The sequence below is a fragment of the Verruconis gallopava genome (assembly GCF_000836295.1).
Source record: "Verruconis gallopava strain CBS 43764 unplaced genomic scaffold supercont1.26, whole genome shotgun sequence".
Lineage (NCBI taxonomy): Eukaryota > Fungi > Ascomycota > Dothideomycetes > Venturiales > Sympoventuriaceae > Verruconis > Verruconis gallopava.
In genome coordinates, this window is record NW_015622162.1 from 40,532 (window position 1) to 57,070 (window position 16,539).

Here is a 16,539-nt window from a genome sequence, read left to right on the forward strand (position 1 = left end):
CTTGGAGCGCATTGGGGCACAATGTGGCTGTCGAGGATAATACGATGCTTGGGTCCGCCTTCGCAGTGTTCGTTCCTTTCAGTCTCTGTGCTCCTCCACCTTCGAGTTCTCATGTTATGACATAAGTCACTCGTGACAGTCCTTACCGCAAAAATCGTTCCGTCATGATGGGCGACTCTTCATTCTTTCAGAGACGCCCAGCGTCCTCTGTGGCTGCTGTTGCATTTATCGTTCTGGTTTTTCTGATTTACTTATCCGCCAGCCCCTCTACCATCTCCAGTGCATCCTCCTGGCACGAGAACCTTCGAGGCGCCTTGAGCGCTTCAGCGGCCTCTCCGCCCTGGTTGATCGCCACAATTTCAACGGCAAGTCATATGCAGCGACGGCAAATCATACGTTCGTCATGGCAGACACTGTTTCGGAACGATAAGGTGTTCGAAACTCGCTTCGTGCTCGCGAAGCCGGACCCTCTCTGGCTACCGTTCATTGAGAAAGAGAACGCGACATTTGGAGACCTTATCATTCTCGACCACGAGCACGAAGACCACTTGTGGGCGAATCGGGTTAAGACCATGGAGTTTTTCAAATATCTGGGTGCAAAGTATGACCACGCGAACTGGACGTTCGTATCTAAGATGGATGAAGACTCGTGGATAGACGCCAAGCACTTTTGGAAGGACTGGCTAGAGCCACGAATTGAGAACAACAATGTCACCGGCACCTACATTGGTCGACCAATTAAGAATTGGGCAAAGTGGGATTATATGAGTGGTCAATTCTACACTCTGAGTCGCGATATGGTCAAGCTTTTGGCAAAGCTCCACGAGGAAAACTACATTGCCGACGAACATGAGGACGTCCTGGTTGCTCGGTTGATGGCCGAAGCTGGTATTGAGTACACCTTAACCGAAATGTCTACACAAGTTGCCTTCGACTACTACGACGACAAGGCAAGAGGCGACGGCACTGCATGGGCGCCAGAAGATCAAGACTTGAATGTGCTGGGACACGCTATGGCTCCTGGCGCGTTGAACCCACATATGTTGAAGGAGGATGAGACCTATCTGCGTGTAGCAGCGTGCTACGACAAGAATGGACTCAAGCTAAGGGATTACTGGTCGAATTACAAGGCAACTGCTTCGTGAAAGCTTGTTACGGATCGATCGAGTGGTCCATTCATGTATCGGCGAGCTTCAATCCTGCATGTACACAATTTGCCTTAGCAATTTTTTTGCTTGGGGTGTATCTTCTTTTTTGCGTCCTCATTTAGCGACTGGAAACGAAACTTTACGCTTTGTGCTGCGGCTTAATCTTTTTGTGCTGAGGTCCACTTGGCCGTTTTCATTTAACCTGTGTTCGAACTCAAACCGTTTTAATTTTTTTTCAAAAACTTTTTCTCCTCCTGTACAGCGAGCACACAACTGTCTCGCAAAAGAGATCAACTTAAACGGCACGTAAAATCGCGTAATTTAAGTTTGCGGCGCGATCAACCCCTGCATTAGGCAGGGGATCGCTACTTGTAGCTGCAAGTCCAGCCCAAGGCTACGGGTAACGGACGAGGCGCACGTGGTAAGGAGTGGAAATTACACCCCTAAAGGAGCCTCCACTAGCGCCGGTCAGCCCGGCAGCCTCTTATCATTTTATTTTCGGCGAGTCTTGTCGATAGTCTCGCTTGGGGCTTGAGCTGAATTCATACCGTCGCTATAGAGAGAGTTAGTCACGGCGGCAAGTCCACCGTGACTAAGTGCCCAAGAGGTGCCCTCCTTGGTTGAGGCCGTCAAAATAGTGCCTAGAGCTTGTGCTCATATACATGAACTCTCATTTCCCTCCCTCTGATTTTCAAAGCACTCCTCACTCTTTTGAGATCTTGCTGAGATCGTCCGTTCTTTTTTTTTAATTTGCTGTACACACTCTCGCTTCCTTCTCGTTCAGTCACTCCTTTAGCCCTTTTCAGACCATGTCTCAACGAACGCACATTGGTGGCATTCCTCTTAGCTACCTCTCTCTGGCTACTGTAAGGAGCTTGTCCTATCTAACAAATTTTCCGCGTGCTAAGTCGTGCATAGCTGGCAATTCAAAATGCGGCCCTTATCCTGGTCAGTGATCTCCTGTCCGTCATTTAACAGCTCAGAACTGACGTCCTCTAGGTCATGCACTACTCTAGGGTCATGCCTATCACAGGAAGTCATCAGTATTTCACGTCGACTGCCGTCCTTCTCAATGAAGTACTTAAGCTAGCAATTGCTCTCGCGGTCGCTTTATACGATGTGAAAATGGAATCTAGCGAGGCAAGCTACTTTAATCTACGTAACTGGCGCACGCTATACGATCAGGTGTTTTCCGGTGACAGCTGGAAGCTTGCTATTCCGGCGGCATTGTACACCATCCAGAACTCTCTTCAGTATATTGCAGTGAGCAATCTTGATGCCGCTACATTTCAGGTGACCTACCAGTCAAAGATATTGACTACAGCTATATTCAGCGTGACTATGCTCGGTAGATCCTTGTCCCTTAAAAAGTGGCTGTCCTTGGTCATTCTCATGTTTGGTGTGGGAATCTCGCAATTACCTTCAAACGTTTCCAGTAGTCAGAAGACGGCGAGAGCTGTAGCGGAGCATGCAGAAATGAATCGCTTTGTTGGACTAATGGCAGTGTTCATCGCTTGCGCCATTTCTGGTCTTGCCGGCGTATACTTTGAAAAGGTTCTCAAAGACGGAAAGAAGGCCACTGTATGGGTTCGCAATGTCCAACTGTCCTTCTTCTCAATCATACCGGCCATCCTCGGTGTTTTGCTCAAAGACGGTGGAGCAATCGCGGAATACGGGTTCTTCGCTGGCTACAACTCCGTTGTTTGGACAGCAATCGTCTTTCAGGCGGTTGGCGGTCTACTCGTCGCTTTGGTCGTCAACTACGCCGACAATATCGCCAAAAATTTTGCCACGAGCATCAGCATCATTATCAGCTTCTTCGCAAGTGTCTACTTGTTCGATTTTCCCATCACTATCACTGTACGTTGTCCATTGATTTCTCTGGGTAATGCAGTCTTAACTTAATTCTTAGTTTTTGGTTGGTATGGCTGCCGTGCTCTACGCTACTTTCCTTTATAGCAGCCCCGATCGAAAGACGCCTTCGAAACCTGTCGAACCTCTATTGGAGACGCATCCAGATGATGAAGAGTCCACTTACTATGACAATGAACGCATCACAGTTACTCAGGAAAAGCTGGGATGAGCCTTTTCTTGAGTGCTAGAACTACCGCCAATCACTTTCTTGTCCGTTGCTTCGTAACTAGAGCGTCTGGAGCCCTAGCCAGTTTTCAATGCGCGAAATACTTTAGGATGCCATTTGTCTAACGGCGTATACGAGAAGAGAACATAGCTAGGACGATGATTTAGGTGATGCAACATAAGTAGTCGCCGCTGAAAGAGCACGCGACACGATGGACTGAAACTCAAAGTGCACAATCGCGCCCTGCCTTCCATGCAAATGACTTCGCCAGCAAATGTCTATAATTATTAATCTCGTCTGGCAAAACTCATCGATGGCTGAATGCGTCAGAACTTATGGGTAATCAATGATATCACGATTTTTTCCATTCTTTCTCATCGTGACATCTCCTGTTGTTCTAAGTATATTTTCATCCTTTCCTCAGCAGCACAGATCTGAAATTTGGATGTGAGCTTGGCGAGCCCGCTTCTATCCTGCCGCTTACTTGGGCCTGCGAATAGCAAGTTCTTCGAATCACGACTCTCTGCTTCGTCTACGTGAAGTTTACCTGCAAGAGACATTCTGTAAACCATATCCACTCGCATTGCACGAAAGAGAATGGCGTATTAGGGATTTAAGAAAATTCGAGTCTGACTTGATTTCCTTCCGCAATCCTTAGTTGTCGCGAGCTTTTCTTATCATGGTGCGATGCTCCGTGGCTCGAAAGAGCAACAAAGGCGATCGCGACGGTCAGTACGCTTTTAAGAGGTGAGGTGCACAAATAACTGGAGTAGGATCAATATAAAGGTGTAAGATTAAAGCACCAGACCCTACGCTAACCCTTGTTGCTGATAATCCTCTTGACCGGTTCCTTTAAGACAGGAGGTAATGCTATCTTATCAGTAACAGTTTAATGAGAACTAGAGAGCTCTTGGACACTTGGGCACTCGAGCAGGTTGAAGTAATTATAAGACTTACTGTTTTGGTCTTTCGGGATAAAAAATATAGAATCAAAGAATAGTATAATATCTAATTATACTTATTGATTGAGAATAAATACTTCAACTTGTGGATTCGATACCGAAGAAGACAATAGAATCTTTGGACAAGGTTTCGAAACGGCACCGGAGGTGGTGTTACTGTGATCATAAATTATGCTGCGTTGGCATCTTTGTCTTGCTTAACGCCGACCCAATGAACCTGCATAATACCCCAAGCCCAATGGCCCTACCAACCAGTGTTCAGATGCGCGCAAGAAATGCTTTTGTCCCAAATTCGAGTAGGTAATTTTTTCAACCATCTGACTTGGCAAAGCCACTTCGGAAGATCACTTCATGTGTCCATTTCCCAACTCTGCGTGAGAAACACCATCTCCTCAGAGGCATCCCTCGCCAGTGCCACAACCAAGCATGGAAATCCTCTCGGAACTTCACATCCTTCAACATACTGTCTCCGTAGAGCTGCCTTCTTACATCAGACGCATTCCCATTCAGCAAAGACGCACCAGCGAGCGCTTCGATCGGCCAGAACGAGTCCACGCCATATTCCACGTTCACCCACTTTGATTACGGTCTCCCATTCAGTCCCTTCTCTTGGTTCTTTAGTTGAAGAGGTCATCATATGTTCACTTTTCCGCGTGAGTCTTATAATCTTCCCGCTCGGCGACTGTATCGCTAATTTAGCAGGTTTCTTTGAATCACCGCTTGAACTTCCGCTGCTACTAGGATTGGAGGAATTATTGCTTCCAATCGAGTAGTTCGAGCCTGACTGAGAAACTGATGCCATGCTCATGGCAGAAGGAGGCCGTTGAAGAGGAGTTGGTGAGATTCGGCCTGAGAGATTTGAGAAGGTAACACCAGATGTTGATCCACCAAGGGTTGGGCAACTCAATTTCAGACTTGATGGATGTTGTCGGACGGAGAAAATGAAAGTATTATTGACCACAAGACGCATGCACTGAGGCTGTATGACGTACAAGTCATGTTTTTGGGCGTGTGGAGTCGGGTGTCGTACGAAAAAGCTGTATGGAGGGTTGGAACCCGTATGTGTGAGTGGTAGTGCTAAGGCTAATGAATGCGGGTTTGACTTGATCGAATGCTGAAACATATTGATTAGTTCAGTTCATCCATCAATCTCACTGTCTCCGGCAATTGAACCAAGAACTGAGCTTGAACAGTTGAAGATATAACTGAAAATGTCACTGCAAGAAAGGAAGCTGAACTCACCATCAGACCCCGTTTGCCGGCATATATCTTCAGCACACCTTGACCCTCGTCTCCAGGCAACAATGCTTTGATTGTAAATCTTTTGCGGCCAGCGATCCACTCCGCTTGCGATAATGCAGGCTTGGAAACTGTATCACCACTCTCAAAAAAGTCGCCATCTTCGTCCTTTGCAAATGCTCTCACTTCTGTTTCGGCCACGCATTCAACATCTTCAGGTACTGAAATGTGCACTTGAGCCATCTCGAGATTATCCAAGTGCAGTAGAGAAGTGCAATAATCAACCATCTCAAGCCTATTCTGAAAATATGTCGGGCACGCTGTGGGAAGTGCCATTAGAATTTCTGTTGCAATTGATGGTACAATGTGCTGCTGTTCGGGTAGCAATGGCACATGTGTGTAACAAATTTCCATTGGCCGTGCGAGGAAGTACCATGTCTCTGATATATTCGAGCTCGTTGTGGAGTAAAACTTTCTCCGTGAATGTGTCGGGTTGGCCAAAGCCGTATCCATGATCCTCCATTCGCCGTCTATTATTACAGCATTCCACCAGTGGTTTGGTCGCGTCACATTTTCAAAGTCAATAGGTTCTCCAGGAGTCTTCAAGTAGCCTCTAACAATTTCAGCGTGGATGCCGACTGCGCTGCACATTTCCGCAACGAGGTACGCAATTTTCTGACTGCAGCCTCGGTGCTGCGATATGACTCTTCGAGTGTCAATGAAGTCGCCCTCACCGATCTCGAAGTCCTCTTCCCAGCATATTCGCTCACTCGTCCATGTGAAAATGGCACGAAGACGCTGGACATCACTCCGGTATGGTCGGCAGAGATAACCTTGCACCAGTCCGGCTACAGTGGTTGCCCCTGGAACATTGTTTACAAATCTCGCACTCTTGTCGACAAGCTGGAAATTACAGCCCGCAAAATCTGTCGGCTCAGTGATTGGAAGTCCATCCAGACCTTCGTCACCCTCGGCGACGGCATATAGTTCATCGGTTGGCTGCATGACGACCATGTCAAGCATCTGACATCGCTCAGCTCGTTCAATTCGTTCGTTTTTTGACACTGAGTTGGATCGATTTACGTCTCGTCTGACTTGAACCCAATCGCTGCCTCCGCCTAAGCCCATGTCCCTCGCAATTGATGCATGAGCGCTTTGAGGCCGCTGAGCAGCTGCAACAGACTGTGGTCGACTTGAACTAGCGTTGGCAGCGATACCCCCTGCGAATCCAGCCATCTTGACGGGCGATCCGGGTCGGCTTGTAGAGATTGTGCTTCTTGCAGTGGCCGCCCCCGTCTTTGCAGTTTCGATCATTTTCTTGAAGAAACCGCTCTTCTTCGCTCGAGGTGTGGACAGACCTCCAAGCACACCAACATTCTCCGAAGTCCCATCTTGATAAAATCCTGGTGGCGGTGCTATTGACGCGGGTGCATCTGGTCCCTCAGCATTCGAAGCATGGCTGGAATGATACGTGATTCCGGTCATAGGTGTGCTAGGCCTGCTGACAAAAGCGCTGCTTGCGCCGGAACGTACGTCTAATACACTAGTTGGTCGCTTGTCCCCTGATCGCGACCATTTCCGTCTATAGTAGCTACCAGCACTAGTAGCACTAAAGCCGCCTGCGGAGGTGCCGCTCATTAATGTGTGATTGGTGCTGGAGCTGCTGTTTGTTACAGTCGTGCTTGTTGATTTTAGAGTAAAAGTACGGTTCATTGCTTGCTTGCCGATCTCATAACCACTTTTTACATGCCGAAGGCCACGTCTAGATCCTTTACCACTCCGTATGCTAAGAGAAGACTTTGGCCGACTGTCATAACCTGGGCTTTTCGGTGGTGGTTCCGGTGGGCTGGCATCGTCAGTTTCATGGTTCATGTATGTATGACCCGGTTGTGTTCCATCTTGCTCATGCAACAGACGCAAACGTTGTTCCATACGCTGCACATAATCTCCCACATTTGATGGCTCATTTGAAGTATTTGACCTGAAACTATCTGAATGTTTCAGCATCTCTCCGTTCTGGCCCTCGTAGCCATTATTCGTTCGATGCTCGATTGATGTATGTGGTCTTTGCTGTTTCCGTCCGTTATTAGCATACAGCTCGTCAAAAGCCTCCGGAGACCAGATGCTTGTTGCTTCTCTTGGAGGTTCCGGGGATGGATCTCGTGCTATTGTCATGTCTCCAAGGCAGTCCATCACGTCATTCATAGCGTTCGCGATTGGAGACGGTGTGTGACCGACAGCTGGAGATGTTGGATCCGGCGTGTGGTATCCATTTGTGTAATGTTGTGGGGAAGGCGCACGACTATTGATATAACGGTGGGTTGGAGGTGGTGGAGGAGGGGCATGTTGCTGGTCCCATTCTGGGTTTGGTGAAGTTGCTCGATGACTGTCATATCTAGTTCAATGTGAGTACGGCACGCATTCACAGAAGAAAGACATGAAAGCAATATACATACTCTTGATAAATATTCAAAGAAGTTTCTCGTGTGTGATGTTGGTATGGATTTGGTGAAACTGCGCGAGAATGAGAATGATATTGATGGACAGGCGCAGGAGACGTGGCACGATATTGTGGATGGTAGTGCGATGACGATGTTGGATGGCTTGCATTTAGAGAAGGAGAAACTACTCGAGAGTGTGAGTAATGATTCTGAGGATGTTGTCTTGGTGAGGGACTGATGGCTCGGAAGCTGTTGTTCCTCTGCTGAATAGGAGTGCCTGGGCTAGGGCTTCCGCTGTTTGAACTTTCATTGCTCGGACGCTTCATCGAGCTATAAGGGCGATGTGTCTTCCGCAGACTGCCAGCTGGGCTATTTGATTCTAACCGACTGCCTGCTCGTTCAAGTTCTCTCTTAGCTGCTTCGGGATTCGGACTGCTCGCTTTGTAGTATGCCTGAAACGGCTTCCGAAAAGTGCTCTTTTGTTTCTGGGGAGTCTGTTGAGGTGTGCCATTGCCGTTGTTTGCAGAATTTTGTCTCGATGGCATGGGCGAGCTTCCGCTGGGTACTGGTGACCATCCTTCGGGCATGACTTCAACGAAGTTGCTCGGAAATAGACCAACCATCCTCCTGTCTCTGCGAAGCCTGCCCATCCACCATGATCCATCGCCGGCGTTAAGACACTCGATCAAGTCGCCCTCCATGAAACCCAGATCTCGCTTGGTCTCGCCGCCCCATGAGTATATGGCCTTGCACCAGCAAGGAAACCTGGTGGGTAAAGATTGTGGTGCAGCCATTGCAAGGACTGCGCCTCTCTGTTCTGTTCGTCTCCGGCCCTAGATTGTAACGAGAGTATCGATGCACTTAGGGATACATAAATGGCGACATGCGACCGGTGTTTGCAGTAGCTATATTGACTGGAGAGCTGCTTGAGAATAGTTTTGAGAATGTTTAAGGTAAACATTATTCCCGATATGGAAATTTTAGCGAAAACACCCCTCGTCACAACATGGCAGCTCTCAAGCTCTGCACCCCTCGAAATTAACTATGGCGCCGTAACCCCATCCACACACAACGCAACTTGCATTATTTCAGCGAGAGAATCCACAATCTTGATGCAGAATGTGGGTATTCAACGGTATATAGCTTTGTGCAGACCTGTACTTGTTTTCTCAGTTTTCGGCATCAAGCTTCGGCGCCACTCATTAAACATAGCCGCAAAATTTAGCCCTAGGCGATGTTTTCAGGCCGGTGAGGAATGCTTCAGATGTTTACGAGGAGCAATCTAAACCTGTTTGCAAGCATTCGTTATTGGTAGTCCATTTGATATTGGTTGCAAAATGCTCCTCATTTGCCACTTTGAACCGTGAGGTGTGGAAGCGAGGTAACACCTGGTCTTCTCCGCATCTCTCCACATATCCCCGGATATTCTCTTGGGTTACTTGGGCCTTAAATAAGGATATCGTATTTGAAAAACCAGAGCAATATGCTTCACGAAACTCAAACTATATTCATACATCGCCACGGGTACGTTTCCCCAGACTATTCAGGTTGTCCAGCCCTGACTTATTACTGTACCTACTCAAAGCACTAAGTTATTGCGAGCACAATGACTGCTCTAAATATCACAGATGAAGATATCGGCGACAAGCTCCGAGGAAAATCAGCAATTGTGACGGGCGGCTCAAGCGGAATCGGCCAAGGCATTGTCCACTATCTTGCCAAAGCTGGGGTAAAAGTACTCATTGGCGATATTAAAGAACCTTCTGAGCCGATTGAAGGACCCATATTCCAGAAGACAGATGCCGGGTCCTGGATATCTCAACTGCAACTCTTTAAGCGTGCTGAAAAAGAGTTCGGTCGCATTGATATTGTCGTACCAAATGCAGGTTTCGGCGACAGAGGTGACTTCTTCGACAAAGTGGATGAAAACGGGGATCCTATTGAACCCGAGTTTGCGTGCCTAAAAGTCACCTTGATTGGGCAGATGTATTCCGTGAAGCTCGCTATGCACTTTATGAGGAAGCAAAGGCCTCAGGGTGGAGTTATTGTGTCTACTGTGAGCCGTAGTGGATATGACTGCCAAAGCATTCCTGTTTATGCCGCTTCCAAGCATGGAATGATTGGTCTGATGAGAGGCTTACGAAACCATACCCCAACCTGGAACATCCGCGTCAATTCCATTGCTCCACATGTTACCGATACAGCAGCAGTTCGATCGGTGCCCTGGCTGATCCCGGAGCTGCAAAGAGTTGGCATCCCAGTTAGTTCTGTCAAAGAAACAGCAATGGCGGCTGCATTCTTGGCTGCGAATGACTCCTACAACGGGTGCACGATCAGCATCATGGGCAGTGAGTATAGGGAGCTTGAAAGTGGGATTGAGCGGCACAAGAGAGATATTATGGGAAATGATCCGAGATTCGACATGAACGAGGAACAGCAGAAAGTGATGGGTACGAAAACACAATATTTCAATGAGGCCAATACTTACAGGCTACAGATACCATTTTCCCACCCGCATCGAAATGGTGATCATAAGAAGCTTACTACTTCAAGTTTCCTCGTGATATTTCGGTCTTATCCTACAACATACCGGAACATGTTACCAAATTTTGCTGTTAATGCCTTGATTGCAAACTTAGTACAGAACAAAAAAGCACTTCAACACTTCAAGTGCTGTAATAGCACCAACCTTGGCTCAGAATACACGTACCTTATATTGAACAGGCCAGTCACATTATCGAATTCTGTTAGCCTTGACGTAAGCTTTATGTACCTAGATGAGTATGAGTTGGCAAACTTAGATATGAACAAATTTGATCGTTTTGATGGCTTCAAATGGTGAGATTGAAGAACAAAAAGCTGCTAGAAATCGTTCCCTTACTCGTTCAACATGAGTTCTTAAAAATCTTTACAGTGATTCTTTTCTATCGGATTTGAGAGAATGCTCCTTTGAACCACAGCACTTTATCCCAGGTAGCGCTACATCTTGCTCTCCGTTTGGACCTTACGCTTCCAGCCGCTGACGTGACTTCCTCCATCAATCGTTATCACATTTCCGGTCATGTGTGCAGAGGCCGCACTGCTGAGAAATAGTACCAATCCGGCAAAATCAGCAGGCTTTCCAATTCTTCCCGTGGGTTGTCTTGACAGCATCGTATCCCCGAAGTTCTGTATTCCGTAATTGCTCATCCGTGAAGGAAAGAGACCCCTACAACCTGCGTCAGCTTTGTTCAAAATCGGTAGCACGCAGGTTGGCTCACGGGCAGATGCAGTTAACCATGATGTTGAGAGGAGCGAGTTTACTAGCCTGGAACTGACTCAGATGTATTGTTGCAGCCTTGCTGGGGCCGTAGCTGAATGGGCCAGAACCGGGGGCACTCAACCCTCCTTCATCACCACTTGTAACGTCTCCGGTGCTCAATCCAGCGACGCTAGAGACGTTGATCACTCGACTAGGCATAGTTGCATTGGTTCCCTTCTGCAAAAGCTGCTGTAATCCAACAGTCATATAATAAATGGCCTTCACATTGAGAGCCATGACCTTATCCCAGCCGCTTTCTGGGAAGTCATCGTAGGGTGCACCCCATGTGACGCCGGCGTTGTTGAGCAAAACGGTCAGTCGGTCCACGCGCTTCTTGACTTCAGCAACAAGAGCGTCGCATCCAGCTTTGTCCTTGAGATCAGCCACGATGTATTCACATCTCCCACCGGAAGTACCGCCAAAGGTCGAATTGATCCGATCAGTCGTACTGCGAAGTTCTTTTTCCTTTCGAGACGCGATGATGACGCGAGCTCCGTTGGCCACAAAGCCTGAAGCCGCTGCTTCCCCTAAACCTGTCGCGCCACCAGTGACGAGGACGATGTGGTTTTTGAAGTCAAATAGCGAGGAGACTTTGAGATCGTCCAGCGTTGTCATGATTGCGCTTGATAGTGATTATCCGGACTGTATTCAGAATTAGCGACTACCACAAAGAGGTGATTATCTCATATAATAGCGATACACTTGAGCAAGTCGTTGATTTGTTTATTGTTGGCCTTGCAGATTGAGCCTCGGCAATATGCTTTGCTCCTCATTTGACCTACCCTCCGTCATGGAGAACATACCCAATCTTGAACGAAGCCACGGAGCAAGACACATTCTTAGCAGAGTCCAATATTGCTCGTCTAAAATATACATGTATATATAACTCCAAATGACCATGGAAGCAATGCAGCGTTTGAGGCAGATATCAGGACTTTTTCATTTTGATTGCAAACTGATGCGCTTAGTGATTTGTCTCTATTTTAACTCGACCTTGTTCTACGATCAGCACGGCAAAATTTTATTGAAACATCTAGAGACAGATTGACGCCACTTTCAGCTAAAGTTTGAGTGTTCTCTCCAGAATGCCGCATTGTGACTATCACGTGGCCTTGAAAATTGTCGACTTGAAGTAATTCGTTGAACAATTCTAAAGAACGAGACTACAGATTGAGAATAACACTAAAAGGCTCACTAGATCTAATTGGAAAAGGAAATCAAACGTCAAGGGGTTTTGATCGGTGTAATAGTGTCTCGCTCTTCGCTGTTGAGTTTGTACTATGCATACTCCGCCTGTGTAAATTGATACCTCGGCATCTTTACAATATGTCAGGTCTGGACATCGCAGTCGGTCGGTAACATTAGCTGGCTAGTTTTCCTTCTTTCTGAGAGCAAAAAAAGGGCTCTTTTGTAATTACATTCAATATCTTTCTTGCTCTGCTGCTCTTTTCTCCATCATCCAGAAGCTGTTCCACACCATAGCCACTGGTGTGCCCTAAATCGATCTGTAGCTGATGTCGAAATCAGGAGCAATCGAAGTACATCACTAACTTACTGGGATTCCGGCTGTCTTAAAATTTCGCGAGATGCGCATGGAGAACGATTGAGTTGGCCTGACGTCGTCCGCAACCACCAGCGCACCAAAGACACGCGAGGTGTTAATCTGAGACGAATTTCTGAACGGCAAAGGCCTGCTCTCAGGCTCGCTTTAAAGTCTGTATGGTTCCTCGACCTCTCCCCTATCCTAACACACACCCGAACAAGGGTAGTGAGGGCGAAAATTCATATCCTGGCCATTTTTTTGCTGTCTACCCAGAACAGCACCACGAAATTCTGCGACGCATCTACTGGAAGCGTCGCGGATACTTCATGGCCGTGAATATCCCGGCTTTGCCTGAAATCGAGCGGGTAAGCTCTTCGATTTGGAGGGTGCTGGGTGGAAATCCGAGTAAATTCACCTTGCAAGGGACAAACACGTATTTGCTGGGTCGAGGCAAGGAGAGAATCTTGATCGACACCGCTCAAGGGTTCGATTCTTGGAGAACAAATCTCTACCGGGTGCTTCAGCAAGGCGGTTCTGATGTAAGAATCAAGACTTGCATCCTGACGCATTGGCATCATGATCATGTCATGGGAATTCCGGACGTAAGGAAGCATAGCCCAGAGGTCAAGATCTACAAGCATTTGGGCAATGCGTACGATCCAGACGAGACCATGGTGGGCGAGACAATCATCGACTTTGAGGACGGGGCGAAATTCTGCGTAGGCTCTGAGGAAGAGGGCGACCTTTTCGAGGTGGAAGCGTTGTACACACCAGGCCACGCAAAGGACCACATGTGCCTGCTGATAACCAAGTCTCCTGATCCCGAAGAGGTTGGATGCATCTTTACCGCCGACAACGTGCTCGGGCATGGCACATCCGTCTTTGAGGATCTTGCGCGGTACGTCGCGAGCTTGAAACGCATGAAAGCGAGGACCGGCGAGGGGAAAAGAGCGTTCCCCGGCCACGGGGCCGTCATCAGTGATGCGAGGCAGAAGCTGGAGGAGTACATCACACATCGACAGATGCGGGAAGACGAAGCGATGAACGTGCTCTGCTATGGCACGACGACGGCGCCCGGTAAACCTTCCCTGAAGACTGCGGAGGGCTTTCCACAATCTGTGCCTCCGCATGCGGACGGCGAGAGCCCGTCAGTCTCGTTGGGCAAAGAGTGGGAGAGTTTAGACATGGTCAAAGTAATCTATAGACTATATCCCGAAAACCTGTGGGGTCCTGCTGAAGGTGGGCTTCTGCAAGTCCTGCACAAGCTGGAGGCAGATGGCAAAGCTGTCAGAACGCCGGATGGAAAATGGAAGGCATCCGAATCAGCCATGGAGTTGGCTCGTGCAGAAGCAAGCGCCTTTATGAGCGTGTCTTCGAGCAAGCTGTAATTCAGTCATGAGCTTGCTCGCTGTTAATATCGTACCGTAGGCCTGATACCCGAAAACAATTCAGCAAAAGGTCTCTCAGACATAAATCTTCCGACGTTCCTCACCAACGCACATTTCACATTTCGACTCCGCGTTTCTTTCTTGAACTTTCTTGCTTCGTCACCATCTGATTGGAAGCAATCCATCTACCGTAGGGGGGGGGGGGGGGGGGGGGGGGGGGGTGAGAGGTTGGAGCACGTATCTTGGACGTAATATACATAGATCGTGGCGAAATATATCCTACGATATCGACCGTAAGGGAAAATCATTGACACGTAAGAACAGGACAGCAAAATGTCGATGGAACGTTGGTAGTAGCACAGAGGAAATATCCATTCTCCAATGATTGTTAATGCGCCTACAAATGCTAGATATGTGCGAACAAGGTATCATGACTGGCTGTTATCAAAGATCTTTGATGTGAGCCAGCCGAACAGATAAAACCCGCAATTACAAGCAATACAATTTCCTCAAACAATTTTGTTGGTCACTGGAACTCTTAATGAAAATGTAGAAAGTAGAGACCTTCCATAAAAAAAAAAGAAAAAAAAAACCGAGGGATTTCAAGTGTACTCTTTCCCATGAGTCCGCATAGATGATTCTGCGCTGTGCTCATCTTTGCAGACCTTGATAAGACTGGAGTATGTTTTTCTTTTTCTCAAACGTCTGAATAGTCCCGCTGTGTGGGAGATCTCAAGTGCTGCTCAGAGCACAACACCTGGCGCCATCAGAGCCATGGGATCCGCCTCTGCGGCTCTTGCCTCAATCATACTGCGAGCCTGCAGAAGCCACCTCTTGTTGTTCTTATTGCTGTTACTGCTGCTGCTGCTACTGAACTTGCCCGTGACGGCCATGTAGATGACGACAATGAGAACAATGGCGATGATGATAGCGATGCAGATCCAGAAGCAAATCCACTTCTTTCTCCGTGCTGCACGAGCGCTCTTCACACCTTTGTCTAGCTCGCCAACACCAGCTTCAACATTTTGCTGGACCTCCTCGCCTTTTTGCTCGATATTTTGGATGAGCGGCTCGTGCTCCATAACAATGCGGTCGAGATCTTCGAACAGTTGTCCAAGTTCGATCATGGTTTGCTCGATGCGTTGAATTTCTTGGTGTCGTTGTCGGACGGCGTTGAGTGTGGTTGTAGCTTGGCCTCGGCGATTGGAGTTCATGAGCTATGACCCAAGTTAGCTTTGAAAGATCGCACGGAATTCCGATAACATCACAGCGCTCGGTAGCCATGCAAGGGACTCTTGTATCTCATTCGACAAAATCAAAACCCGAAGGGGACGAACGTGGGCGGGAATCAGGTCGAACACGAGAGACTTACCGCTTGCTGGAAGACGCCGCCCTCAAAGTTAGGATCCTCGATAGCCTGACGAGCCTCCATTTCTGTCGCATTTGGGTTGACGACTTTGAACTGCCTGATTTGCGCGTCTTGCATCTGCTTCCTGAAGTCGCTTTCCACACGTTGGAAGTCATTGATGGCCTTCTTCAGCTTCCTGTCCACTCTACCGACTTGAGGAGCATTTGTAGGACTTCCGCTTTCCGGCTTGCTCTTTATTTTCTTTAATCTCTCTCCAAGGTTGCGGAATGCGGCCATGACCTCGCTGTTCTGCCGGTCAACTTCGTCGTTTGAAGCCCGGTCGTTGAGCACGCGGGTGTGAAGGCCCTGGAGATCTTGCACACGACGCTGCAGATCATCGATGGCTTGGTCGATGTCGCGACATTGGTTCAGCAGATTGCCACCGACGTTGCCGCCTTGGTTGTCGTAGCCTGCGCCCTCGTAGCCACCGTTGTAGCCGCCAGCACCACCTGGCCTGGGACCTGAGGGGAGGCCACCACCGTAACGACCTCCGGGCGCTGGTTGGTTGTACTGCTGCATCTCGACGTTGTCGTTGTATCCGCCACCGTAGCCGCCCTGGTTACCGTAGGAGTTCTGCTGGGCGTAGGGATTTGACTGGCCATAGCCGCCCTGGTTGTATCCACCGTACTTTATCACGCAACTTCAGTCAGCACTCGACGCCGTTGACGAGCAGGAATTGGGATCGGCGGCGTGGCCTCTCAACGGGAGCCAGACTTACACTCATGCTGATTCACGCGACGAGGCTTGACGGAGGACGGAAAGGGACGAAGGAACAGGACGCTTCCTGGGACTGGAACGACGGGATGTTCTCGCACGGTCAGACGGCGCTGAGGGTTGAGCCAGCAACTGGAATGATGCCGTCGTCGTCTGCGTCGCCGCGGCGGTGTGTGGTGCTCTGCGTGGAGAACGAACGGGCGCCGTTTGTATCTCAGCTGAAACTCGAGCTGACCCAAGAAGGCCCCTGTTTATCCCCCCCCCAAACCGGCGCTGCGACCCTGCCAGGGTGCCGGCCTAATTAGCGGACAATCG

The 16,539-nt window shown here is 48.6% G+C and overlaps 7 protein-coding genes across 8 annotated transcripts; 4 read left to right on the plus strand and 3 right to left on the minus strand.

Moving 5' to 3' along the window:
* The first annotated feature begins 15 nt into the window (after window positions 1-15).
* Window positions 16-1,425, plus strand: PV09_06974 (uncharacterized protein). Its single transcript, XM_016360686.1, has one exon. It carries the CDS (start codon window positions 165-167, stop codon window positions 1,143-1,145), a length of 981 nt encoding a protein of 326 aa, XP_016211363.1. The 5' UTR covers window positions 16-164; the 3' UTR covers window positions 1,146-1,425.
* Window positions 1,426-1,691: 266 nt separating this feature from the next.
* PV09_06975 (uncharacterized protein) lies at window positions 1,692-3,595 on the plus strand. The gene is made up of 4 exons (XM_016360687.1): window positions 1,692-2,014; window positions 2,067-2,096; window positions 2,148-3,008; window positions 3,061-3,595. The coding sequence occupies exons 1-4, from the start codon at window positions 1,958-1,960 to the stop codon at window positions 3,229-3,231; spliced, it is 1,119 nt and encodes a 372-aa protein (XP_016211364.1). The 5' UTR covers window positions 1,692-1,957; the 3' UTR covers window positions 3,232-3,595.
* Window positions 3,596-4,245: 650 nt separating this feature from the next.
* PV09_06976 (uncharacterized protein) lies at window positions 4,246-8,777 on the minus strand. The gene is made up of 3 exons (XM_016360688.1): window positions 7,886-8,777; window positions 5,433-7,824; window positions 4,246-5,304 (listed from the first exon to the last, which is right to left on the minus strand). The coding sequence occupies exons 1-3, from the start codon at window positions 8,662-8,664 to the stop codon at window positions 4,681-4,683; spliced, it is 3,795 nt and encodes a 1,264-aa protein (XP_016211365.1). The 5' UTR covers window positions 8,665-8,777; the 3' UTR covers window positions 4,246-4,680.
* Window positions 8,778-8,937: 160 nt separating this feature from the next.
* Window positions 8,938-10,733, plus strand: PV09_06977. Of its 2 annotated transcripts, XM_016360690.1 has the most exons (3): window positions 8,938-9,394; window positions 9,456-10,320; window positions 10,368-10,733. In XM_016360690.1, the coding sequence occupies exons 2-3, from the start codon at window positions 9,477-9,479 to the stop codon at window positions 10,397-10,399; spliced, it is 876 nt and encodes a 291-aa protein (XP_016211367.1). In that variant the 5' UTR covers window positions 8,938-9,394; window positions 9,456-9,476; the 3' UTR covers window positions 10,400-10,733. The 2 variants fall into 2 exon arrangements, with proteins under 2 accessions (XP_016211367.1, XP_016211366.1); XM_016360689.1 differs by having other exon boundaries at window positions 8,938-10,320.
* Window positions 10,700-11,895, minus strand: PV09_06978 (uncharacterized protein). Its single transcript, XM_016360691.1, has 2 exons — window positions 11,131-11,895; window positions 10,700-11,078 (listed from the first exon to the last, which is right to left on the minus strand). Exons 1-2 carry the CDS (start codon window positions 11,784-11,786, stop codon window positions 10,850-10,852), a joined length of 885 nt encoding a protein of 294 aa, XP_016211368.1. The 5' UTR covers window positions 11,787-11,895; the 3' UTR covers window positions 10,700-10,849.
* Window positions 11,896-12,542: 647 nt separating this feature from the next.
* PV09_06979 (uncharacterized protein) lies at window positions 12,543-14,286 on the plus strand. Its single transcript, XM_016360692.1, has one exon. It carries the CDS (start codon window positions 12,891-12,893, stop codon window positions 14,100-14,102), a length of 1,212 nt encoding a protein of 403 aa, XP_016211369.1. The 5' UTR covers window positions 12,543-12,890; the 3' UTR covers window positions 14,103-14,286.
* A 163-nt stretch (window positions 14,287-14,449) lies between these two features.
* PV09_06980 (uncharacterized protein) lies at window positions 14,450-16,434 on the minus strand. The gene is made up of 3 exons (XM_016360693.1): window positions 16,229-16,434; window positions 15,475-16,137; window positions 14,450-15,319 (listed from the first exon to the last, which is right to left on the minus strand). The coding sequence occupies exons 1-3, from the start codon at window positions 16,232-16,234 to the stop codon at window positions 14,846-14,848; spliced, it is 1,143 nt and encodes a 380-aa protein (XP_016211370.1). The 5' UTR covers window positions 16,235-16,434; the 3' UTR covers window positions 14,450-14,845.
* Window positions 16,435-16,539: the final 105 nt, after the last annotated feature.